The 27,729-nt window shown below is 38.5% G+C and overlaps 1 protein-coding gene across 3 annotated transcripts in view; it reads left to right on the top strand.

Moving 5' to 3' along the window:
• The window catches only part of LOC131228724 (histone-lysine N-methyltransferase CLF), a 65,040-nt gene that overhangs the window by 28,181 nt on the left and 9,130 nt on the right, over nucleotides 1–27,729 (top strand). Inside the window, exons 5-11 of one of the 3 annotated variants that reach the window (XM_058224575.1) lie at nucleotides 1,399–1,483; nucleotides 1,711–1,863; nucleotides 1,958–2,005; nucleotides 2,093–2,167; nucleotides 2,306–3,039; nucleotides 14,288–14,423; nucleotides 14,534–14,754. In XM_058224575.1, the coding sequence (XP_058080558.1) occupies nucleotides 1,399–1,483; nucleotides 1,711–1,863; nucleotides 1,958–2,005; nucleotides 2,093–2,167; nucleotides 2,306–3,039; nucleotides 14,288–14,423; nucleotides 14,534–14,754 (1,452 nt within the window). Of the gene's footprint in view, nucleotides 1–1,398; nucleotides 1,484–1,678; nucleotides 1,864–1,957; nucleotides 2,006–2,092; nucleotides 2,168–2,305; nucleotides 3,040–14,287; nucleotides 14,445–14,533; nucleotides 14,755–27,729 lie in introns of those variants that run through there. The other 2 variants (XM_058224574.1, XM_058224577.1) reach the window with 2 other exon arrangements.

The following is a 27,729-nucleotide window of genomic DNA, read 5'->3' as shown; positions in this document are numbered from 1 at the left end:
AATTTCATGAAGTTAAAAGAAACTTGTCAGCCCTAAAATTTAATCTGCTGTGATTGGCCGACCAAGATCAACCTGTTTCCTGGAAATTTCTGCAGAAGCACCGGGTTAGCAATGCACCGCACTTTAACCATTCAATAAAATACGATGAAGTTTCCAAATACTTGAATGTCATCTGGGTTTTGTTGAGGGCTTGTGTCCAGGTTAACTTGAATGCCATCAAGTGTTTGAGCGATTTGTCTGAACTTTTTAGTTTTGCTAAACAGTTGCAAAATGTTCTTAATTATTATTAGACTAGTTCAACATGTACCCCAATAAAGTGAGAAGCCTAACTTGTTTTACGTTCGGTTAAATAAGGTGGTGTTTGGATGTAGTGAGGTACACTCACATATTTTCCGAGGTATATATTTCAGCAGGAGCACTTCAATAAAGCAGCTGCTCACTTGGGGTGACTCGGAAATCTGAAGCTATGGTAGAGGAATCCAAGTTTGTGTTTTTTCTGCTCTGAATTGTTGTCAGTTTCTTACCTTGAACCATAATAATTAGGGGGAAAAGCAATCTGCCTGGTCCAGATCTCTGGGGCACATCCAAATATACCCTATCACCAGCATAATAATACGAAAATGTTGAGTGCCCTTAAATTTAATAACTAAGTTCATGATTAATGAACTAGGTGAACAAAATTCACAATTGTGAATCACAGTTCACGAAGACGTTACATAAAAGTTACTGTCATCTTTAAACTCCATAATAACCATTGAATGCCTCCAGTTCCACCTTGTGCTTGCAACCATCAAAAGGACACATTACGTACAAGTTAGACTGTCATCTTTAAACTCTTCATAAATGCCATGGAACGCCTCCACTTCCATCTCGTGCTTGCCACCATCAAAAGAAAGAGTCAGGGGGTTACAGTGATAGATGGATTTTTCTTCAAAAGTCTCACAGAAACACATGTAATCAACATTTGTGGAGTTAGAGGATTTGAGTGCTGGATAACATGTCAATTGTTTTCTTGCTATGTTTTTGGTACATTTTCTGGGCAGCTTTTGGCAGTTGATTGTATACTCTTTCGACATCGAGTCCTTCCCAGTATAGGTCCACACTATTGACTTTACGATGCTTTTATTTCATGCTCTGTTGTTTTAAAGTAGTTGTGTATTGTTTGCTTGCCACACTTTTTCAATTATTGTGAAATAGTTTAGTTACTCAACCTCTCTTGTAGAAATTTTAACTGACATGTGGTCACGTAAGTTCTTGTATTTAACATTAGAAACATTTGTTAGACAACATTTATAAAACATATTTGTAAAGGTCTCTTTCTTACATACATATCAAAAGGAAAAAAAAGGTTTCTTATATGACAGACATTTACATTGTCCTTTGAATGTGGAATTTCAGAATGGCCATCCAAGAAGTTGGTTCGTCTGATACTGTGCTTGATTCACTGGGGCTATATTTTTCCAGAAGACCTTGCGAAATCAAGGTACGTCAGTTGAGCAGTCAAGTTGATCATGCAGTCGTCTTAGCTGATGCACAATATTTACTGACTGTTTGTTATATGAAATGGCCATGTTAGTTTCCTTGCCCAGTTTACTTTTCTGTGATGCGTTTCTGATAAGAACGTCCAGTGTAAACTTGGGTTTAGCTGTTTCCCATTCATTTTGTGCTGGCTTTACAGAGGTATGAAACAACATCAAACATCTTATACAGGCAAGATATGAAAGTCTTACGAGGGAGAAAACTCCACGATGCATTAAGAAGGGGGGTTTTGAAGCTGATATGCAAATTGGAGATGGATTTGTCGATAAAGATCTGGATGCAGCTCTGGATTCATTTGATAATCTATTCTGTCGGAGATGTCTTGTAAGACCCAGCACATACATATTATATTTTGAGTGATTTCCATCTTCTCAATGATTTCCATATTTTTGTGATGCTCTTCTGTTTAATTTTACAGGTATTTGATTGCAGATTACATGGATGCTCTCAAGATCTTGTTTTTCCAGTAAGTTGACTGTCTATTTAACTGAAGGGAAGCATCCTTATAGCTTCAGGACTTAAAACTTTTGTTGTCTCCCATTGATATCATTAGGCAGAGAAACAACTTCCATGGAGCCATTCGGATGAGGAAAAGGGCATACCATGTGGCATCCATTGCTATCGCCTGGTACTTTTTGATTATTACGATAACTTGCCTACCACAACTCTGCCTTGTAGACATTCTTAAACTCGTCAATAAATTATATGTGACACTCACAGATTTTCCATATTTATTCATGTAGCTTCAACTTTCCTCTTGTACCAGGCCTTGAAGTCAGAAAGTGTTACTGCAGCCAGCTCTACTGTGCCCGATGATTTTGAACGTAAACTAATCATTTCATCTGGTAGTGCTGGGGGTCAGCCATCGCCAAGAAAGAAGGCTACTGGTTCTACTGCTGGAAGGAGAACAAAGTCTCATCAGAGCGAAAGCGCTTCTTCAAATGCGAGAGTTATGTCTGAAAGCAGCGAGTCGGAAATAAGGCCTCGGCAGGACAATGCTTCCATTCATCACTCTTCATCTCCCTCAAAAGTTAAGTTCGCTGGCAAATGTGGAGTTCTCAAAAGAAACAACAAAAGAGTAGCTGAGCGAGTTCTTGTTTGCATACGCAAGCGACAGAAGAAAATGGTGGCTTCTGACTCTGATTCTATGAGTGGATGTATTTGGCCTAGAGATATGAAACTTAGATCTAACTCACGCAAGGGAAGTAAAGATGCTAGTTCTTCAGAGAGAAAAGTCATGAAATCTCCAATTGCTAGAAAATCTCGAAGGAAGGAATTGCAACTCCAGGATAATCACAGTTCAGTATTCGTTGAAGTTCATAATGAACCACTTAATGAGGTGACAAAGGATTCACCTGTTAAAGGTTATGATGAAACCTACAGAAAAGAAGAGTTTGTTGATGAAAACATCTGTAAACATGATCACAGTGGTGATAAATCATGGAAAACTATTGAGAAGGGCCTCTTTGCTAAAGGGGTTGAGATCTTTGGAAGGAATAGGTCAGCATGTTTCTTCCTTGTTGGTAACTACTGGACTGGAGTAAAAAGAAATTCATATTTACTAGGATTCTGTTCATATGCTGATGACTTACGGCAATCCCCATCGTAGTGTTCATAATTTGTCGAATATTAGTGTCATTTCAACATGATTGTCTAGTGATGGGTGTTTTGCGGATCTGCAGGCTTCTAGTTACTCAAGTCGCAGACTAAGTACTTGTTTGGATGCTTGGAAAATTCACTCATTAAATAAATTTCCATTTCCAAGTGACTTTAGTGTGTTTGGCTGCATTATTATTCTTGCTTGGACAAGCTTTCCCAAAAATTTGAATGAAGTGATAAGGGGAGGGAGTGAGATGCAACTTCCTTGGAAAGGACTTCTGAAAAAAAAGGGTTCTTTACTCCACACCCCTAACTGCAACTATACTCCACATGGAACTAAGCACTATATGAGCTGGATTTCAAGAGAGAGAGCATGCTCATATTTTAGAACTCACTTATTATAGGATTCTAGTTCCAAGCACATGTGCCACATTAATACAAGTGTCACTGCTCACCTCTTCTAGATATGCTCCTGCAGCATACGTTTAAGGAAAATGGTTGTCCAAGAGGTATTGTTGACAAAGCAGTTATTTCCATGGACAACCTTATCCACTTATTGACGTAGGACACATGATTTAATGTTAGCATGCAACGTGGAGATTATGAAAGAGTCGATAAAGTAATTCAATTAACAAAAGATGTTAATCTACCAAGTAATTAAGAGTAAATATTAGGAAACAAAATCTGATTTAACTTAAATCACATGCCCACATGCTAATAAATCACATAAATCAATTAAAACTAGGCCCAATGGAAGGATAAAACTTCCAATTTAGTATAGGCACGTTCCGCATTCAAGGGACATATTTGTTGGTTTTATGATTATGGTTAGGAAGGGGAAAATCTGATATTTGGAAATTAGGGTTCATGGGAATTGGAGATTTTGGAATTAGGGTTTTTAGAAATTGGAGAAAATAGGAAATTGGGGATGTAGGGTTTAGGGTAGGGTTATGGATGGGAATCAAAGGGTTTTGATGGGGAAGCAAGGGTAAATCAAAGGATTGAGCGGTTGTCCATACGGTTAGCCTAGGGGCTCGCACGTGTGGGTCGTTGGCTAGGATTTTTGGGTCTTCAATGGTTGATTTCGGTTGGGGTTGAAGTTGGATGATGAAAAGTTGAAGAAAAAGATGATTTTGGTGGTCTTCCTTGGATGGTCTTGGATAGGAAGGGAAGAAAAGAGACGAAGTTTTTTTGAAAAATACCTATTTTGGATAGAAAGGAAGAGAGAAGGAAGATGATAGATGGAAGCCTCGCACCTCCGTTGAATGGGGAATGAAATCACATCAAACCCAAGCTCCAAATCACATGGAGTATTCTTAAAATCACATGAAGAAGAGAAAACACAGTTTTTTTTTTGGCATTAGGGCTTACCCATCTTTTTCTTTTATAGTATCAGAAAAGACCTTTTACAAAAAGACGCTCCCGATAAGATTCTCAACTTAAAGATGCTTAATAAATTAAAAGTTGTTCCTAACTCCCTACTGTTAACACAATATAAGCTATACCAAAAATAACGAATCATGTAAATAATCTAAACAACTAAACTATTTCGTGGCCCATGGGGGTCCATGATCAAAATGTCCGATGATGATGATCCAACGGTAGGATCATCATGTCCACCCAATCCAATGGTCCGATGTATCCATCAAGTTCCGATATGCAGCTCATGTGCATCTTCCCAGTGTAGGGTCTTCAAAAATGCATGAATATGCACGTGTGATCTTCAACGTGGCTAGGAATGTGAATTGGGCCAAGTGGGCCCCATGTAATGGCTGTCTAACCATAAGGGCATGTTTGGTCATTGGAATTGAATGGTATTAAATGGGATTAACATCATTATTGCACAATGATTGCATGTCTGGAAATATCATGGTATTGTAGCCATCCAATCCCATGTTTGGGATAAAATTTTGCTATGGATTAAGCAAAATTATGTTTGGTGGACCATGGAATTGTAATCAACGAACCAAATTCACGAAATGTCATGTGTAAACGGTGTATATGGATGGATGGCATGGTTGAACGCATGCATCAATATGGGGCCCGCATGTGTAGTGGATTTAAAAATCCATGGAAATCATGCATGGGACCAAATGCAATTTCATGGGACTAAATGCAATTCCATCCCACCTAATCCCAACCTTTCCCATCCTCTCCAAATGCTGAATGAAATTGCAGGGGACCAAATGCAATTCTATCCCACCTAATCCCATCTAATACCCTGCATCAAACGCCCCCTAAGGAGACTGGCTCAACCCTCTTCTCGTATGGTGCTCGGATGTCCTCATCACTTACACAAAACATAATGAATGGAAACCCGTTTACTGGATTTAAAAGGTGGAAATGGAAATCATTTATTAAGTTTTTGAATGATCAAAATGAACCCAAGTTTTGTTATTATTCTTGAATTTCTTGTGTTTGATTGTTCTTATGTTCTCTTTCTACCGAGGAATAAAATATTTACATGCCTACCAACCTTTATTTGTATTCATTGTTTCACATCTAAATGTCAAATTTAATTGAATTATGAACATAGTCTTCTCATGTTGCTTTGGATTCTTCTTGGTTTTTGTTGGGATTTGGTTTGTTTCAATCTCTCAGAACTTTTTTCCTACCACTCGTACAAAATTAAGATAATAAACTATAAAGATGGCCATTGGAAAAAAAATTTGACCTACAGAAATACCTCTATTTTAGGAATAATGAGGGATCGTATTATATATTTTTGAAGACAACTAGATATATTGAAGTCAATCACCACTTCCTGCATGGTAAAGCAGCTGAGGTTGGGATGTATCAGACGTGAAGACCACGTTGTTGATATATTTACTAAAGTTTCAGAAAGAGAATGATTGTTCTTATACCAACTAACCCATCCCATTGGGAACCTTGTTTGTCCTCATCTTGTCTGAGAGCTAATATTTCAAACTTTCTATTCTCCTTGTTGACCTCACTGGCAATTACACCTATCATGCTAGCTTTGAGTAAAACTCACTTTCTTTCATCTCGTTCACAATAGCTATAACTCTCTTCCCCACATTAACTATAACTCTCTTTATCCCTCTTTCTTCCTCAATCCAAGCCCTCCATGTCTTGCTCAACTTGTTCCATTCTTCGTTTGATAGATTCAGTGTTACCTCTGAAGCTTGAAGCTTTTGCATCCTTTTCAACTTCTGCAAACTTTTGGATTTGAGGATTCTAGAGAGTTTTAGTGTATAGTGTATGTGGTTAGTGGCTCTTTTAATGTAAGTGCATGTGCATGCTTTCCTCTTCTTCTGCAGTGTACTATATGCTCTATTTTAAATAAAACATTGTGTGTTAGGGCATGTTAGCCTAACACACACACACACACACACACAAAATGTTAGCCTAACACAAAACATTTGCCCAAACTCTCCTTTTTCTTCTTCTTCTCTCTCACTCTTCTCCTCTTTTCTCCACACTATAATCATTAAACTTTTTTCTACTTGGTAACAAAGCTTAAATCCAGGCATATTCAACAAGTTGAGAGGCAACACGTCACCTTGTTGATGTTAGCAGCCATACGGCTGACGTCAGTGTTGTATGGACGCATGTACTCCATTTGAGATAAAAGTTTAGGGGTTTGATAGATCTTGATTTCAGAAGATTTGTCATAATTTTTTCAGAATTTTTTGGACCTCCTTTATTGGTGTTTTGGGTGAAATAGAGAAATTCAAAAATCGGGCCCATCATCCGTTTTTCTTTGATCTACCTTAAATTAGTAAGCTTTTCTTTAGTTTCTTTGCTCAAGATGGACAGAAATCTTCCTCCCAAGCTACTCATGGAGGATTTTTTTTTTTTTAAAAATACCTAAGATCCATGTTTGAATGGGTTTTAACCTCAAATGGACGTGCGGCTGGGCCATTTTTCACTCGATTGCATCAGATCTGATTGGGTTTCTTATTATTTTGGACGATTACTATTTGTTTGAGGTTTATCTCTTATTTCCTTGAAGGATTGAGTGAGAAAGAGTTGTTTGAATCAATCATTCTTACTTGCAGTCTCCTATGGATGACAAAGGGCCCTCATCTCTTGGCATGGGGTCTCTTGAAACCTCTAGTAAGTTGAATGGTAACAACTATCTTCAATCTGTGCAATATGTAAATGTGTTCTTAGGAGCCCGTGAGAAGTTGTCATATATTTTGGATGATCCTCCAAACTCTACATATGCTACCTATAAGTCTTGAACAAAGGAGAATTATCAAGTTATTGCATGGTTGTTGAATAGTATGGATTCCTTGATTAGCCACTCAGTGATGTTTTTATCCTCAGTTAAAGGCGTTTGGGATATTCTTCATGATATGTTCTCAGAGTCTTATAATTTTTCACGAGTATTCCATCTTATTCAAGAAATTGGCCGGTTCCAACAAAACTCGAGATCATTAAAAGATTACTATTTGACGCTTCGGGGCATGTGGGGTGAGTTGGACCTGTATTGGCCTCATTCTTCCAAATGTAAAGAGTCATGAGCATGCCCATTAGCAGTGGCATGATACTCATATAATGTAGTTCCTAGCTGAGTTAAACTTCGATTATCTTCATGTTCAAGATCAGGTTGTTATGCAGGATCCTCTCCCCCCATTGATGATTATCTTATGGCTCATGCGACGTGTGAGCTCGTATAGCTTCGCAACCTTCTTGAAGAACTTGACTATTCTCATTCGACTCTTATTTCTCTCATTGTGACAACCAAGCGACCATCTATATTGTTCGTAACTCTGTTTTCCACGAGCGAATCAAGCATATTGAGGTCGACTGTCACTTTGTTCGGGAGAAAGTTGCTTATAAGGAAATCATTACCCCTTTTGTTCGATCCGGGGATCAACTTGTTGATGTTCTTACAAAGTCCTTGGGTCGAGATGCTCTTTATTGTGTTCGTGACAAGTTGGGCATGATCAATATCTATTTCTAAAGAATGGTAGTGTATATTGTATGTGGTTAGTGACTCTTTTAATGTAAGTGCATGTGCACACTTTCCTCTTCTCTTGCAGTGTACTACATGCTCTATTCTAATCAAGGTGTCCCAAATCGGTTACGTATCAGCCGTAACGGCCGATACTTAACGGCAACGATGGTTACCGTTACACGAAACGGGGAGGTCCAAAAAATGGAACCGAAACGGCTGTTATGAGCAGTAACCATAAAAGAAAAAAATGAAAAAAAAGAAAGAAAAAAACGAAAAAAAAAAAAAAACTGAACCTGATTCCTCTTTCGGTTCCTCTTCTTCCTTTTCGTCTTCTTCTTCTTCTTCAGCGGCGTTGCTGCAGCTCCTCCTCCTGCTTCTTATTCTTCTTCTTTCCCCTCTGGTGCTGCTCCCTCTCCACCCCTCTCCCTTGTTCCCTCTCATTTTCTCATTCTATCTTTTTCCCTTTCTTTCCCTCTCATTTGTTCTTTATCCCTCTCATTTCTCTCTCCCTCTTTCTCTGTCTTGAAAAAAATGAACAGGTGGAACAGCCACGCACCTTATTTTGTTAAGTAATCCGCGGCGCATGCCGCTTAGTGCACTTGCACTGTTTTAGTGCATGTGGCCCACCTTGATTTATGTGTTGTATTATATATCCATGCCACCCATCAGTTTTTCCTGATCATTTCAAGGCATGGTCCCTAAAATGAAGCAGATCCAGATCTCAAGTGGACTGCACAGTAGGATTGAATGCCCACTGTTAAAAACTTATTATGGCTCATTGCAATGTTTGTTTACCTTCGAAATTGTTGATAAGGTTGCATGGACCTGGATCAAGGAAAACACAAGTTGCAACTTATAAAAAAAAACAAATAATAATAATAATAATAATAATAGTAGAAGTTTTAGTTGTGGGAGTTCAATCCCTACTATGTGGTCCACCAAAATTTGGATTTGCCTCATTTTTTGGACCATGCCCTAAAATGAGTTGGCAAAAAGGATGGACAACATGGATATACAACAAATGCATTAAGGTGGGTCCTATGTTCAGGGTGTCATTCACTAGTGGTCCAGCTGAGGTTTAAATCTGCCTGATTTTTTGGATCATGCTTTAAAATGAGTTGGAAAAGTAGATTGACGGCACGGATATACAAATACATCAAAGTGGACCCCAATTTCAAGGCCTCACCCACTAGTGGTCCACCTTAGATCTGGATCTACCTCATTTTTGGACCATGCCCTAAAATGATTTGATAAAACGGATGGACGTCATTGATATACAATACATACATCATGGTGGGCCCCATGTACATGGCCCTAAAAATTGTCCATGAGGCATACATTAACTCAAAATTAATAAATTAAATTATGGCACTATTGTTGCCAAGTCACAATTCCAAAATTAAATTGTTTAAATAATATTCACCGTTAATATGCAAACACTTGTTTTTCTGAAGTAGGATCATTTGATATTTTTCATTCTTCACTATTCAATAAACATCCACCAATCCATTAGTGAGATAAGTGCCAATAGATTGCATGAATTTAATGTTGATTTGGGCATCGAATGGTCCACCAAATCAGCTCTAAATCGACAACACTATTTACTTGAATATAATTTCAAATTTTTTCTTAAGATTTATTGGGAAAAATTATATTAATTTGTTAGATATATGAATTACATAATTGGATATAAAAGTCCCTAGATTGTATGTTGAAATAAAATGTACACAAGTCACAAGGTATGTAATACACCAATACCTACAAATATGAGATATTTTGGTATTAGATTCATTCTAATTAATTCATATTGATATTATACAGTTAGATAATTAAATATAAAAGATCTATAGCCAATACTAGGTTGTCAGGTTCATAAATTCATCATACAGTCCGATACAACTTATCACCAAAGAGTGGATCATTACACCACCATAAATATGTTCAAAATTATAAATGAATGCATATTTGGAATATTTAGAATATTCCGGATTTAACGGATATTTTTTCAGAATTTTTTGACCAAAAAAAAATGGACCATTACATGCCCCGTATCGGGCATTACGCCCCCGTATCGGCCGATACGGGATGTATCTGTATCGGTAACGGTGGGGACTGTTACGCCCACCGTTACCGCTATGGAACACCTTGATTCCAATAAAACATTGTGTGTTAGGGCACTTGAATTGATTCGTTTCTCTTTCTCACACCCATACTTTGCCATTTGAACATGGATGGCTCTTCCATCTACCATTAGCCCTTCCATGCATTTCATTGCCACACCATCCTTCTCCAATTGATTTGAATCTCTTGAAGCCAAAACCTTTTGTGCACTTTGCTCCCTTGATTGCAGGTGTACAATATGAAACGGGGGTTGTATAACCAAAAACCAATGCATTGACAACATTATTGTTGACATAGTGACAAGTCTTGTCCTCGGCATTGAAATTTCTTAGGATATTCTCAGATTTTGACGTTTTTCTACCCGATATTATGGGGAAAATCTTGATGAAAATAAAATAGTAAAAAATATTTAGTATAAATTAATAAATAATTTTAAAACTTCAAAATCTTAGTAAAATGATTTTATTCGTTAAAATTGCAATAATTCTGTGGTAAAATGCGAAGAATCAAATTGTTTTGCATGGTGCGCTGATGGAACATCTGTTTTTTTTTTTTTAGTTCTCCTTTCTTCTAGGATGGCAATGGGTCGGATTTGGGCGAGGCCAGGCTAGGCCCGGGCAATGTTCGAAATATCGATATCGCTTTACGTATCGCACCCTTGGGATATGGATACATATTGGTTATCGCATGGGATATATCGGTTGTATCGCGTAATGTATCGCTATTGTTGGAAACATTGAGAAATTGGTCGAATTTTTCAATGAAACTTCAGTTATTGTTATATAAAAAAAACATCAATACACACTTATAAATCAAAACATTACAAAAAACAAGTGCACATGATAGGTTTTCTTTGTGGGGTCCTAATGTATAGTTGTCCAACTAAATTAATGCAAGTATATTCAAAGTCTATTCATATAATTTATAAATGTAAGAAGACGTGTAGAAACACAAGCAATACATTCAAAAGCAAAAGAAGAATCACTAGATCAGGTTAGAACCGTTACATACATGTTTGATTTTATGTTTGAACACAGATTGCAACTGATTTGCGAGAAGTTGGAATTTTTTTAATTTTTTTCAAATTTATGTAACTCGGCCCATCTCCTCCAAATCTAGAAATCAAAGCTCCAAATCCATAAATTTTCATGCTTTATTAGAAGAAAAAAAAAGGATAAAAAATTGACAATGCTCACTGGATCAAACATATGGGATATATCCCACTACTTGTGCGTTTCGTATCGCACAGGTGAGATATAAGATATATCGTGGGATATATCGGCTGATATCGTTGATATTTAAAACACTGGGCCTGGGCTCGACCCAACACTTAAGACCCAGTGCCCGAGCCCGACCCCGACCCAAGCCTTGCATGGGCCTAGCAATACAAGGCCCAAGCCTGACCTGAAAAAATTGGTTGGGCCTAGGCTTGACCTGATCTAGACCAAAAATTGATAAAATCCCCATACCCCCCTTGACTTTTCCTAATATATCCATTTATCAAGTGGGCCACACATGCATAAAGAAATAAACTTTTTGGAGGAATGAAACCAGCATTCTGCATTCAAGGTAGATGGTTAGGATATAACACTTGTACATCTAAAGATGGGTCAGGCTGGGTTGGATCTGGTCGGGTCGAGCTAAAATGACTTAAGCCCAAGCCTGACCCGGAAATTCATTGGGCCATGCATGTGAGGCCCAAGGCTGGCCCACTAGCCATGCTAGTAGGTCCAAGCTCGGCCCAAAGCCGGGTTGGGCAGGCTACTTGGCCCATTGCCACCCTTATTTTCTTCTCTTTGCTTTGCTCTCGGAGTAAGGGGTGCCAGGGCTTGGCCTCCTACTATGGCATGCTATAGGTTTTGTTGGTCATCAGGAGAGACCTACATGTCCCGCCTTATGACGATTGACTAGTAGGAAGAGCTGGTTGGTCCGGGTTCAGTTTAAGGGTCGTCATTCTCTTCATATTCTTTCCATTATCGCATCTTTCATCATTATTGCACACGTGTCTCCAAAATTTGGTGTTGGTGCTTTAATTGATATAGAGTGGTTTGGTTGATGGTGGGAACAATTACTGAGCTCTTGGAGGGATGGTTTGTTGGTCTAGGAGTGTGCAAGGGAAGGACTCTTTGGGAATTATGTTTCTTAGCACTGCTTCTATCTATTTGGTAGGAAAGCAACAATAACAAACAATGTGAAGATCTATCTAGGTGATCAATAGTGTGGGCCAGAGATAGCTTTGGGCCTTGTCTTTAAAAGTGTTTGTGGGTACGTGATTGAACTTGCTTAATGACAATTCTTGTGTAATATGGACACATTCGTCTACTCTATAAGGGGCCGTATTCTTTACGTTCTTAAACTGTTTGTTTCTAATAAAATTCTTCACATTGATTAAAAAAAAAAAGCGATGTTGGATTTTCCGTAGAATTTTGGATTTTGCATTGAACAACCCATGTTGTGGAGATTCTCGTACATTATCTATCTTTATCTATTTTATGAAGAAGTTGAATTATTAATTTGAATTTTGAGTCTAGACAAGCTGATGTTGTAAAAGATCATGAAAATTGGGTTTGGGTTTGTTGCAAGTCGACTTATTCAATATCCCCTATTATCACAAATGCAATTTGACAGGCTCTTGTTTTAATTGTACATCTATTTTTTTTTTGTTTATCCTGAGGTAAGGTGGGAATGGGCTCTGAAAGGTCCCTAATGGTGTCAGTCCACTTCATCAAAGGTGCATGCTTTGATTTTCAAGGTTTTCTTTGCATCTAACATGTATGCCTCAGCACCATTGCCAACTCCGAAGGCACAAGTATGATTTGAACCTTGAGGACGTGCCCTGGGCATTTCCTGCATGCCTCATCACATGGTGTGGCTAGTGTAATACCACTCAAGTGCCTTTAAACATGTGCTTCTAGACCAGCCTCTGAACCACCATGGTCGCTGGTTTTGTTGGGCCAAGCTCAAATTGGATAAACAAAATTAATCTAAATAGGCAAGCTTGACTAAATAAACTAGAAACAGAGAAACGTAAAGGCTACATTTATTGCAGAGGCAGACATGCACGGTGTAATTAGCTAGGTATTCCGTAACGGTAATGGCGGCTGTAACGGTCACTATCGTTACCTTTACGATATATGTTGTAACAGCTGTTATGGCTCCCATAACAGCCGCTATGGTCTCTTTTTTTAATTGAAAAAAAAACCCTGAAAAGTCTGTATCTGCCCCTTAACATTGAAAAAAGGTATGAAAAACCTATATCTACCTTGTAATAGACCATTACAGGGCTGTTATGGCCTTTACAGGGGACGTAACGGGCCACTAACGGTAGTTACGGGCCATTTTTTTTCCATAACAGCTATTACGGCTGCTACGACCCTATAATGTGTAACGGTTCTACCGTTACCTTTATGTAACAGCCTTTATGGCACACCATGATATATGCCTTTCAACACCACCCAATCACAATCAAACTTTGCAAGGCTGGGTCATCATCTGCTCAATGGACATATTTGGATCAGCTCGGCACATCAACTGCAGTTACAAAACTTAGAACCCAGGAAAGTATTACTTGAAATGATGTTACTGGTGAATGCCAGCTAGATGAACCTAGAAAGCCCGGAACTCTGCAGAGAGAGATAAATGTTCACCTTATACTAATTAAAAGAAAGAAAATAATGATCCATCTGTATATTCTCATTTCAAATAATTTATTACTGTCTAATTTTTGCATCTTCAATGCTAAAAAGTTTAGTCATTGGAGGCCTTTCTGCAGTGCTTTAAATTTTACATTAGTTACTATTAGGAACAAAATTGATAAAACTACCTTGTAGTTGCAAAGTTGTGGGAGCTATTCCTCTCTCTCTCTCTCTCCATATTATTGGATTGAACATTGATGATCAGTTTGAAGTTTTAAGGCAGCCCTTATGAAGAATGTATTTGCATTACTAGTATAATCTGTGTTTAGTATGTGTTACCCCCTTTACCTTTTAGTTAAGAGCATCTATTCCTATATAACTGAATTCTTTTTTTGGTGGTGAACTTTCTTATGCTAGCCATGCCTTACCTGAATTTCTAAGGAGGTTCTTTTGTTTGTCTGAACAGTTGTCTAATAGCTAGAAACCTTTTGAATGGTTTGAGGACATGCGCAGAGGTTTCTCAGTACATGAATGGCACTGAAAATAAGCTTTCATACAGAGCTGGTGATGGTTCAAATTCTCTGGTAGAAGGAAGTTCCAAGGTTGATTATAATGATATTATGGTTAGTGTTTTTATTACATGTGCATTTCTTGGTTTTGACCATTCTTTTCTAAGCGACAGGTGAACACTCTTTTTGGAAATGAATTTCAGGGCAATGAACTAAGAACACGATCAAGGTTCTTACGGAGGAGGGGCAGAGTACGTCGTTTGAAATATACTTGGAAGTCTGCTGGTTATCATTCGATTAGGAAGCGGATTACAGAAAGGAAGGATCAACCTTGCAGGCAGTATACACCTTGTAGTTGTCAAACTGCTTGTGGGAAGCAATGTACTTGCCTTCTAAATGGGACCTGCTGTGAGAAATATTGTGGGTAAGCCTTTACTTCTTTTGGTTCTTACCATGAAAAGAACTAAGAATCTAGAGTAGTGTTGGTTTACCCCTTTTGGGTTTGATAGCCTATGTAGCGCTTTTGTTTTATTTTTCACTTTCCCATCATTGAACTTGTTATCAGAAAAAGGTTGTGAAAAATCTGAAAATAATATGTAGTAAAATTTTAGGCTTGCTACTTTCTTTCTTCTTCCTTTTCTATTTATTTAAAATCTCATTTCTATCAATTGGTGCAATAACGACTGGAGATGGCACTGGAAAGGAAGGGAACATCAATTAAGAGTGGAAGGGCCTGAAAAGAGTAAGGAGGAAGTCCTAAAAGGACTTGGAATTGGGATGGTGAGAAGGCATATGATGGCTTATTCAGTTGCCGAGGATGTGACCTTTGATAGGAGTATTTGGCTAAACAGGATTTGTAAAGATGACACCAATAGCTGAAACAGGGTTTTTATGATGTTGATATTTTTGTTTTCTATTTGGTAGCTGTAAGTTCTAACATGGAGAAGAAGAAGGCAAGGGGAGAGGAAAAGGGTTGTGTAGCAATCAATCTCTCACACCCTAAAATTATTATACCCTCATGAGCTAAAAAGGAATGGCTTCCCGCAAGAGCACCAAAATACAGTACAGTCCACCAGAGAAATATGAGATTCCACACAAATACACATGTACACATGTGATGATCCATAGACACACCATGTGCCATAGAGAGATTTAAGCTTTGGTGGAAGAATGAGCAACCACTGATTGTTTCTTACTTTTCCATGAATGGTATTTCCTTGGACAAACATAAATAACCAGAAGTGGAGCGACAATCATCAGACAGCTCACGGCCTAGTCCATTCTGCTTTGCAACATGCCTTAATGTCCAAATGGCCATGGTCAGAATATATCAGCTTTGCTAGGAACTGACCTCAAGTAACTCAGGATTCTATATATGGTGTCGAGGTGATGAGAACATGGAGGTTGGTTGGATTGAAGGACAACACTCGCAACATACGTGATGTCGGGTTGAGTAATGGTCAAATAAATCTGCTTCCCAACTAAGCGGTGTTATATGCTCCAATCACTGAGAACTGTGGATTCCTTATGATGATATGCATAGAAGCAAGTTAGCCCCCCCAACATCCCTGTCTCATTAGGGAGATATACAACATACTTCCTCTGGGATATGAAGATACCATGTTATTTGATTGGGCAACCTCTATCCCAAAGAAATCTTTTTGCGCAAGCCCAAGTCTTTAGTCTCAAAGGATTGAGCCAAAACTATTTCACCTCATCAATTTCTGTCATTATCACCAATGATGACAATGCCATTAATGGAAACAACTAAGATAGTAAAGAATTTACTAGTCTCTAATAAACACCCAATATATAAAATGACATTTTTGAATTTCTTAAATCATGCCCTTGGAGATTGTTTAAGGCCACATAGAGCCTTTTTAAGTTTGCAGACTTGTCTTCACGTACTAGATGGTAAAAAACTAGGAGGAATAGACATGAACTTCTTAAAGATCACTAAGAAGAAAGGTCTTCTTCATGTTTAGTTGATAAAGGGGCTAATGACAACAGACAGCCATAGACAGAAGCATACACACAAGAGTTCAACTTCGCAACTATAGCAAATGCTTCCTGATAATCAACTACAAACTCTTGCATGAATCCCTTCGCAAACAACCAAGCCTTGTGTCTCACAATAAAGCCATTTGGATTATGTTTGAGGGTAAACAACCAGTTACACCCAACTATATGTTTATCATCACCCCATGTTCACTGTTTCTCAAGAACAAGCGTTTCATCCATTATTGTAGCTTCCCAACTAGGGTCAGCTAAAGCATCTGTAACATCAGATGGAATAGCAACAGATGAGATGGAGGTGAATGTTTTAAAGGAAGGAGAAATAGAATGACATGACACAAAATAGCTGATAGCGGTGAGAAGTACATGAACATTTTGCCTTTCACTGTGTGATCACAAATCAAAAGAGGGTGACGTGTTATGCAAGTCAGGAATGGGCAGTGGTCGAGCATCTTTTGAGGGCCAGTCCTTGTTTTTCCTTCTACACCTTTTGTGGGCTTGTCTACTGACTCAAGAATGACTTCACTTGAACCCATAGGGTCATCCATAACTGGAAGAGGCAACATATTGCAACTGGATGGAGTAGGTGTAGCTGCCTGTGATGGGAAATAAGGTACATTCCTTAAGAATGTGGCATCCTGTACGATGTACCGTTTCTTACTGACATAACGGTAGCAGTTATACCTGTCTTGAGTATTGGTGTATCCCAAGAAAACACACTTGACTAAGGACACTTAATTTATCCTGAGACATTCCTAAGACTTGGACAAAACACACACAACCAAAGGTCTTTGGTGTAACAGAAGACAACTGCAGACAGGGTTTCAACAATTTAAAAGATAATTATTTCCAGGTAGTTGAGCTGGGTTCTTATTGGTTAGATAGGTGGCGGTATGAACTGCCTCATCCCAATAGATTTTTGGAACATTCATTCCAATTAAGAGGGACCTAGTAAGCTCTAGAAGATGGTGGCTTTCTGTTCTGCAAACCTGTTATGTTGAGTATATGGACATGATGATTGGAATTTGACGCCATGATTATTCCTTTACATTGTCTGATCCAAACACTTTTTCTTGTCGAAATGGTTGAGAACCATTTTACGAAAATTTTAACAGTGGATGATACTATGCATCTAGATTTCATCAGGTAAAACCATGTAAATTGAGAGAAGTCATCAACGAATGAAGCAAAACTATTATATTTAAAATCAAAATTACTAGGGGAAGGACCCCCTACATCAGAATGAATCAAATCAAACTGTTTTGAACTTTCATGAGTACTAGGAGTCTCGGACTAAAAATTGTTCAATAATGTTTATGTCCATTGGCACACAACACACTTAAATTCATCATCCAATAGAATTTTATTTGAAAATAACAACTTAAGACTCCTAGGGGACGCATGACCCAAACAAATGCACCAAAGCTGGACTCACTCCTTACTTCTAAGGTGCAACTCTAAAACAAAACCTGAAGAGATGTCACCGGCATTGAACAGGTACAGCCCATGAGCTTCATGTTCACCACCAGTTCTCCTCTTAGTTCGTAGATCTTGTATGAAACTGTAGGAAGGCAAGAACATTAAAAAAAAACAATTTAACTGTTAATTGAGAGCACACACACACACACAAGTCAATAATCCAAGATGTGGGAGGATGGGAGTGGGACTGGGCAAAATAGACAGATGTTAACTGGCTGTCCACTAGAGTAACAACTGAATGTGAAGAACAAAGCTCTGCCATCTCGTTTTGAAGATCACTAATAGACTTGCTAAGAACTGATTTGATCTCCCCTAATCAAAATCTGCTCCCCCTCAATTTGGAATCTGAAACACCAGACGAAGTCTTCTCTCCCACAATCTCAACATTATTGGCAACACTCTTGGGTTGGGTGAAGGTGAGGACATAGGTCATAACACTGGTCGTAAGAATGGCAGCTGTGGCCGCAATATGAACACACTAGCTTATCTTTGTCCCTATTTTTGGAGAAGGAATTTAGTTGCCCTTTTCCTTCTTGAGATGATTTTGGCCTCTCAACAAGAGTAGATCCAAGGTGTTCCATATCAATAATGATGGCTGTAACGGCCACTGCTGTTATCATTACAATACGGGCCGTAATGGCCGTTACGGCCTTCTTCTTCTTCTTCCTTTGAAAAAAAAAAAAAAAAACTGTTTCAGGACCGTTACGGGTCATTTTTTCTGTAATGGTAGGTTTTTTTTTTTGAAGAGCAACGAAATTTCATCAAAAAGGAAGAGAAAACAGAAAAACCAGAAACTAGGGACGCTGAGATAGCGAACCGTCTACACTCCTAGAAACAAAAGATTACAACCGCTGAGATTGTCTACATTTGAAGCCCATTCTATAATGAACTGATTAACTCTACGGAGGAGGGACAAAGAAGAGTGAGACTCATTTCTGAAGCATCTGTTGTTCCTCTCTTCCCAAACTGTCCACCAAACTGCCAGCAAAGCTATCTTCCAAATAGGGGATCTTTGAGATCGGAAACAAGCACCGTGCCAAGCTTTGAGAAGTGAACCCGTAGAGAAGGGGGAGTACCAGGCCATGTCGAAGGCAGAGAGGATGTGACCCCATATCTTGCTGATGAGGGGACAGTGCACGAAGAGATGGTTGTTGGTTTCTTCAGCTGCCAAGCAGCAAAGACACACATTGGGAGGATCATATCTCTCTTCTTGAGATTTTCTGTAATGGTAGTTACGGCTGTTTCCGTCCCATAATGCGCAATGGTCACCCCTGTTACTGTTACGTAACCATTTTGGCATACCACGTTGCTCCAGGAGAGAAGAACTCTGAATTCCAAAAGATGCACGGTGACTTTCTGCACCTTTGATATAGTTGTATGTGGCTTCTAGGAATGCAAAGAATCCCTTGCAAGAACTTGAACAAGTTGAGGCTCCAAATTATGCTGAAGCATAGATAGGAACTTGAAATTTCTTCTTTGTTCTAGCCACTTGTGGATTTCTTTAGGAAGGGCTGGCATACATTGATCAATTCATTCGTCTCTGGTCGAAAGCTGCATGTGGATCCAATTCCTCTAATTTAACAGAAGATTCACCCCGTTGCACATTTGTGATTTCTTGATGCAACTGGTAGGTGTTTGCCAAATTGTCACGTTTGGAATGCATGCTACCAACTATATCGTATGTTGTTGGTGGTATTGTAAAATAACAAAGCGCCATTGATACTTGGCTCTATAGAGTGGAGAAACCGTGGCATCACAATCAGATTGTTGCTTTCCTAATGAATCATCTTCTTTTGATTCTTTTTTGCTGCCAGTGATATACCCTAATTTCTTTTGACCTCCAATAAACATCCTGGTCGATTCCAATCACACCAAATAGTTCTTCCCATTTAACTTCATTATATCTATATTTTTGAAAGATATATAGAAATTCATTAAGATTAAATGAGGGGAAGAGAATTCCCAATAAAAGATAGGGATGTAATGTCCCGGATCTCGCTAGGTCTATCACCAGGGAATTAGGAGTTCAGGTTGAAGGGTAAACGAAATGTTTAAACCCCAGCCAGAAGCCTATGATACAGTCCAAACCCCAAGGATAATCCTTGCTTCCCATGGCCCAAGAGCACAATCCTTTGTGAGGAACCTCCACAACGATAAGGATTAGTTGTGCATGAGTTGCACTGATTCCTTGATTTTATTTATTTATTTATTTTTTCCTTTTTTTCAAGGATAAGTCTATTTTATTCATTAGCTGCTTGACAAAAATCAAAGCCAAAAAAAATACAAAAAATGAACCCAAAATGCATCTCAAAGTTACAGCCCAAACAAATTTTTTATTTTTTTTGGTTAGCTTGTTAGTACACCCACTGTCAGTTCACACTTCATTGTTAGCCACCCCCACTAGGGAATCGATACCAAGACTTCAGTGTTAAAACGAGGTATCTTTCACTCAGTCTACCGCTTGAGCTATGGATTAGGGTGTCATTCTTAACCCCAGACATGGTTGAAACTTCAAGGACATTAATATTCTTAACCCCAGATATCCATTCTATGATGTCATTCTTAGATTTCTATACTACTCATGGACCCTATTTGGTGAGGAAACACTGTTTGTTGTGTTCAATCGAAATGTTCCAAATTGCTGCTAGCGTAACCAATCACCAAGACATTAGCTTGACCCTAGTGAACAGAACACTGTGCCACATCCATAGCAAATCAACTGCTGATTGTGGCGTTACCCAATCAACATCAAAAGATTTTGGGAAGGACAGCCAGACTCGTTGTGCACAGCTATGTATGAAAAGGTGATCTATCGATTTTGTGTCCCTCATGCACAATAGGAAAATATTAATGAGAACCATAGACCTTTTTTAAAGACAATCTATGATGAATACATCCGAGCACCATACTAGAGGAGGGCTGAGCCAGTCTCCTTATGGCTAGACAATCATTACATGGGGCTCATTTGGCCCAATTCACATTCCTAGCCATATTGAAGACCCCACGTGCATGCTTGTGCATCTTTGAAGACCGGACACTGGGAGGATGCATGTGGGTTGCATATAGGAGCTTGATGGACACATCAGACAATTAGATTGGGTGGAACGACGATTGGACCGTTGGATCATTATCATCGAACATCTTTATCGTGGACCCCCATGGGCCACGAAATAGTTTAGTTGTTTACATGCTTCGTTAATTTTTGGCATACCTTATATTTTTGTTGAGATTAGGTAGTTAGGAACAACTTTTAATTTATTAAGCATCTTTATGTTGAAAATTTTATCTGAGAGCGTCTTTTTGTAAAAGGCCTTTTCTGAAACTATAAAAGAGAAATATGGGCGTGTGAAGCCCTAATGCCATTATTTTGGAAAAAAAAAAAGCCGTGGTTTCTCTTCTTCATGTGATTTGAAGAATATTCCATGTTATCTGGAGCTTGGGTGTGGTGGGATTTCATTCCCCATTCAATGGAGGTGCGAGGTTTCCTTCTATCAATTTTCTTCTTTCTTCTTTTCTATCCAAAAGAGGTATTATTCCAAAAAACTTCATCTCTCTTCTTCCTTTGCTACCCAAGACCATTCAAATAATCTTTTTCTTGAACTTTTCATCATTCAACTTCAACCCCAACGGCAATCAACTTTTGAGGACCCAAAAACCCTAGCTAACAACCCACACGTGCAGGGCCCTAGGCTGACCGTATGGACAACTGCTCAATCCTTTGATTTCTCCTTGCTTCTCCCGTCAAAACCCCTTGATTCCTCATCCATAACCCTACCCTAAACTCTATATCCTCAATTTCCTATTTTCTCAATTTCTAAAACCCTAATTCCAAAATCATCAATTCCCACGAACCTTAATTATCCAAATATCAGATTTTCTCTTTCCTAACCCTAATCATAAAAACTACAAATCTGTCCCTTGAGTGTGGAACGTGCCTATGCTAAGTTGGAAGTTCTATCCTTCTATCAGGTCTAGTTTTAATTGATTTATGTGATTTCTTAGTACGCGGGTATGTGATTTAGATTAAATCAGCTTTTATTGCCCATTGTTTACTTTTAATTAATTGGTGGATTAGCATCTTTTGTTAATTGAATTACTTTATGGACTCTTTTATAATCTCCACGTTGCATGCTAGCATTAAATCATGTGTCCTGCATCAATCTATAGTTAGGATACACTTCTGCCCAATCAACCTGACAAAAGATGCCACCTTAGGAGGAGCGCCATAGAACAAAAAAACATGTAAGAAATCATGTCTTCTTGTGCTCGATGAATCCTATATCAACCTATAGAAAGATTTGACCGTGAATTTCCTGGAAGGAGAACTGCTCCACACCTTGATTGCTAATGAGGTGGCTTTAACCTATGATTTGGCGTTAACAGGGACTGAGAAGGCCCGCATCACTGGCCCAACCTTGTCCAAAAGCAGACCACCTAGTCCACAGGAAAAAAATGCCACCACGAGAAATCTCGAACCTTTACCAATGATTATCATCTTATCATGACAGTTGTTATATTGACATCCACCACTGTCCAGCCATTCTGAAAAACTGAGCTCTTGGTGTTCTCAAAAAGGACGTGACCTGCTGCCCACGAAATCAGATTGCCTTTGATTTTCTGGTTGATTTTCTCCACCGAGGATTCTGTTCCTTTAAAAATGCAGCTGTTTCTCTTGACCCAGAACTGAGAAAGGAGTGATGGACTGTAGGAGCTTACCTTTGCCCATGGTGGCCATCCTTCCCAGCTGATCAACTTTTCAAGCACCTTATCCTGGGACACCCATGCGACTCTGGAAGGATGATAGAACAACTGACCAAGTTGATGCCGCGAAGGGGCAAAGCAGAAATAGGTGGGACACTGATGCTTCTTCTGTCTGTACAAGACATCTGTTTGGAAGACTGAATTCTCTCCTCTGGAGCTGATCTTGAGGATCTTGATTTCATGTTATAATAACTAATCCCAGCTGAGGGTCTTGACTTCCAGACCCTACTGTCACGCTTGTCTTTTCATCCATCTCAAAATCACGAATATATAACTTAGCAGCTGAAGAATTCACCACATACTAGAATCTGACGAAGTGACGTCAACTCACAAACAGGTCTTGACTTCTGGAGACCAGTCACTTAAATTAGATGTGCTCCCTTTACATGTAATAGAGAGCAGCTGAAGAATTCACCACATACTAGAATCTGACGAAGTGACGTCAACTCACAAACAGGTCTTGACTTCTGGAGACCAGTCACTTAAATTAGATGTGCTGACCCTTTACATGTAATAGAGATAATGTATTGGATGAGGACAGACTGTGCAAACCCTTATCAGCGCGTTTGCCTTCTTAACACTGCAATAGCCTGATTCTTTCACTACAAAAAAAATTGATGAGACAAGAAGACAACAAATAATTGAAAATGGTACCTTTCTATATATGGTATTCACATCATGTCCTGTGCTGTCATTTTGCAACCTATTGTTCCATGATATGCTACTACAGAAATGGATATGGTTTTGATATGATATGCTAACGCTACTACAGAAACAGAGATGTATTTTGATTTGATTCACTGCAACAGAAACGGATATGGATTTTGATACAGATCTAGTTCATCTTGGTAGTTTCCCAGAAACTTGGATATGGATACAAATATCAATGTGCTTCTGTCACATGGGGTGGCATTCTCATATTCTTTTGATGGATGAAACCAATAAAAAATTATGAGCTAAAACAATTAGAATGAGGCAAGATACACGATGTTCGTATCTTTTTTGCACGTATGTATGCGTGTGTATGTCTGTCTACACACACACGTGTGTGTGTGTGTGTCTCTCTCTCTCTCTCTCTCTCTATATATATATATATATATATATATATATATATATATATAAAATTTTAGATGCAGCATTATATGGCTAAAACATTTCCTTGCTGTTTCCACCTGTATCTTCTTCTTTTACTGGTTATGTATTGTATGTATGCTAGTACTCTGATCCTATGTGGGTAGCCAAGTACTATATAATCTACCTGCAGGTTAGACTGCATAATTACGTTCACATGTTGATTTGCATTGGTAAGAAATGGCAACAAGAATGTGCATCCGACTAACGAAAGCTTCCTTTAAAATTGGTAAAATGTGATTAGTGTTTGTTTTTCCATTACCTCGATGGGCCCCAGAAACATTAGGGTGGTAATGATCTGCATTCAGAATCAACAATGAAGGAGAATATTGCCAAAAATTGCTTAGTCATTGATTTGCCCAATTTTTCTTGAATATGTTCAAGATTTATAAATCTGGAGTCATAGTACAATAAATTATACTTCCATGGAGGAAAGTTCTGTTATTCTCCAATCCAACTATTTCAAGGGAATCATTGCCTATTGTGACCTAGCTTTGACCCTAGATTTTACATATGTAAAGCACTTAGTAAAGCAAGATGTTATTTTGATAGATTAATCTCTATAGCAAGGTTGGCAATTGTATCCACATCCGTTGATGATTGTAATGATTCCCCTTCTAAGTTTTCTAAAGTTCTGCGCAGTAGTAATGTTTAATTGCCATTTAGGGAGTAGATGACTACAGGGTTCCAATATCCAGTTCCTTGACCACGGTGGTTGGTCTGACTGCTTGGATCACAAAAGAGACATTTCACATGTTCAGCTACTGAAAAACTGGAAAATGTAATGGACAAATAGACTTAAGAGATGGTTGAATCAGTTTGGCCCTAAAGGTATTTTTATTTATAGTACTGCACGGATAAGAAAGTTGCAAAGTTTGTGCGATTACTTGACAGCTACCTTCAGGCTGAAATAGAATTTGTAGTTTGCCAAGTTTGGATCAAGGTGTCCCGTATCCGTTACAATATGGCTGTATCGGCCGATACGTAACGGTAACGGCCGACACCGTTACGCGATATAGGGTCGAAACAGGCACCCCCCCAATTCTATGATCGTAACGGCCGTTATGGGGCCGTTACACCCATTACAGGTCAAAAGAAAATAAGAAAAAAGAAAAAAAATAGGAAAAAAAAAGCATACCTTTTTTTTTAATTTCTTTTCCCTCTTCCTCCTCCTCCTTCTTCTTCCTCTTCTTCTTCTTCTCGCCCTGCTGTGGCTGCGGCTGCGGCTGCGGGCATCCTCTTCCTTCTTCTTCTTCTTCTTCTTCTTCTCTCTCTCTCTCTCTCTCTCTCTCTCTCTCTCTTTTCTTTCCTTCTTTTGATTTTCGTTTCCCTCTCTCCTGTGTTTTTCATCTGAAATCGGAACCCCTCTCTCCTGTCTTTTTCATCTGAAATCGGAAGCCGATTGACTGGTGTACCACACACCAACTATAGCTATATAGCTACTGTAGGTACGTGTCATGCTAAAAGGAGCACTGACACTCCTTGAGCTCTGAGTTGTACGAACGGTTCAAAGGAGATCAAAGTTACGTGGGCTCCACAGTGATGTATTTGTTATATCTACACCGTTCATCTATTTTTAGATATTATTTTAGAGCATTACCCAAAAAATGAATCATATCCAAAGATCTTCTGGACCACACCAAAAATAGCAGCGAAGATAATGATTTTCACCGTTAAACAATTCGTAGGCCCACCATAACGTTTATTTTTCATCCAATCTGTTCATAAGGTCAAAAAGACCTGAATGAAGAGGAAAAACAAATTTCATATTGATCCAAAACTTCTGTGATCCCAAAAAGGGTTTCAATGGTAGATGTTCAATCCCCCACTGCTTTTTGCAGTGTGGTCCAATTGATAATTAGATCTATATTATTTTTAGTGTCAAGCCTTAAGACGAGCTCGTCAAATGAATGGACGGTTTAGATATAATACATACATCATGATCAGACCCACAGGACTTACTGATGTTAATATAGGTATGTCATTGAGGTACACAACGTAATCCGCTTTCAAAGAAATGTGCGTGGTAGGCTTTTGTACACGTGTTGCGTGGCCCCACCATGATGTAATATTTTATCCATGCCGTCCATCCATTTTGCGACATTATTTTAGGTCATGATCCAAAAAATTAGTAAGATCCAAATCTCAGGTGGACCACACCATAGGAAACAGTGGTTATAGAATGCTCACCATTAAAAATTTCTTAGGGTCTACTGTAATGTTTACTATTCATCTAACCTGTTAATTGGGTCACATTGACGTAGATGAAGGGAAAACACACATGTCAGCTTGATTTAAAACTTTTGTAGCCCCTAATAAATTTTTAATGGTGGACGTTTAATTATTGTTGTTTCTTATGGTGCAGTCCACCTGAGCTTTGGATCTGCCTCATTTTTGGGCTCATGCCCTAAAACTATTTGGCAAAATGGATGGACGGTGTGGATATAACACATTCATCACGGGTGGGGCCCAAAAAACTTTGACACTAGTGTGCTACACTTCACAATTCAGGTCCCGCCTAATTCGGGCCCTTAAAAAATTGTACACGAGACATGTATTAACTTAAAATTTAGCAATTAAATTATGGACTGTAATTGCTAATTCACCATGCCAAAATCAAATTGTTTGAATAGTTTTAATTGTTAATTTGTAGACACTTATTTTTTTAAATAGGCCTTTTGATTTTTTTTCATGATTCACTATCCAATAAATGTCCACCAATTCATAAGTGAGACAATGCCAATAAATTGCATGAATTTGAGACTGATTTGGGGCATGGATTGGTCCTCCAAGTCTGCCCCAAATTGGCAACGCCATCTACCTGAATTTAATTTCATTTTTTTAAAGAACTATTGGGAAAAAGGATATCAAATTGTTAAGTATATAAATTATATATTTATAAAATTAAATATATGAATTTTGTAGTCAAATTCAAGTTATTTGGTTCATAAATTCATCAGACAGTCCGATACAACTTCTCACCAAAGAGTGGGCCGTTACACTACCATAAACATGTTCCAATTTATAAATGAATGCATATTTGGAATGCTTAGAATATTCCGGATTTAATCCATCTTTTTTCAGATTTTTTTGGCGAAAAAAAAAGCACCGTTACGGGCCGTTACGCCCCCGTATCGCCATTACACCCCCGTATCCGTATCGGTATCGGAGGGCACCGTTACGCCAACCGATACCAATACGGGATACCTTGGTTTGGATATAGCACACCTAGGATGGTTTGAGATATCCAAGTCTAGCGACTTGTTAACTTGTAAGTGTTTAGAGTGGTAACTCTCTTTCATTAAATATATATATCAATGTTGTTTTGGTTATGAGAAGAAGTATTGTCTAAATGTTTCATCCCATAAATCACTTAAAAAAGAGTTTGACTGGAGTGTATATTTTTTAATTTTTTATATTTCTTTAGAAATATGAATTGCTTCATTAAGAAATAATTGTTCATTAGAAATTTTGAAGGCATCCTTGCGCAATAGCGATTTCTTTTGAATCTTGTGAGTTTCCAATAACTGAAGCAATGGAGCCTGCTTATTGATTATCCCTATATACCTCTGTTCCTTGTGGGAAGTCTCCTAAAGTTGACATTACGAGAGCCCATTTTTTCATCTTTGTTTCAAGACATGAGAAAACCTTGAAGCTGTTTATTGTGAACTCAGATGGCATTGAAAGGTATCTATGGAAAGGTTAGCTTGAAACTCATCACTATGTAGCCGCCAATGCTGATGAAAATGTACTAGCTGTCAAATTGATAGAAATTCAAAATGGCCAAACACTATCATTGTAACTTTGATATCGAGCGCTTGGCCATCTCACACTTGATTAATGAGCTTAATTCAGTGAAAAAGGTTAAGAAAGAACTTGGGTAAAAACAACTTCTTCCTCTGCACACATGTTGCAACAATGAAGTGCCATCCGTGCACCCGCATATCTTGTGTTTTGCAAAAGAATCGAATGTTTGGAGCTCGATTGTCATCGCATAAGGGGGCAAGTGAGT

Source organism: Magnolia sinica, chromosome 16 (assembly GCF_029962835.1).
Source record: "Magnolia sinica isolate HGM2019 chromosome 16, MsV1, whole genome shotgun sequence".
NCBI lineage: Eukaryota > Viridiplantae > Streptophyta > Magnoliopsida > Magnoliales > Magnoliaceae > Magnolia > Magnolia sinica.
Note: the sequence above shows the minus strand (reverse complement) of the source record. Positions and strands in the feature narration are given on the sequence as shown.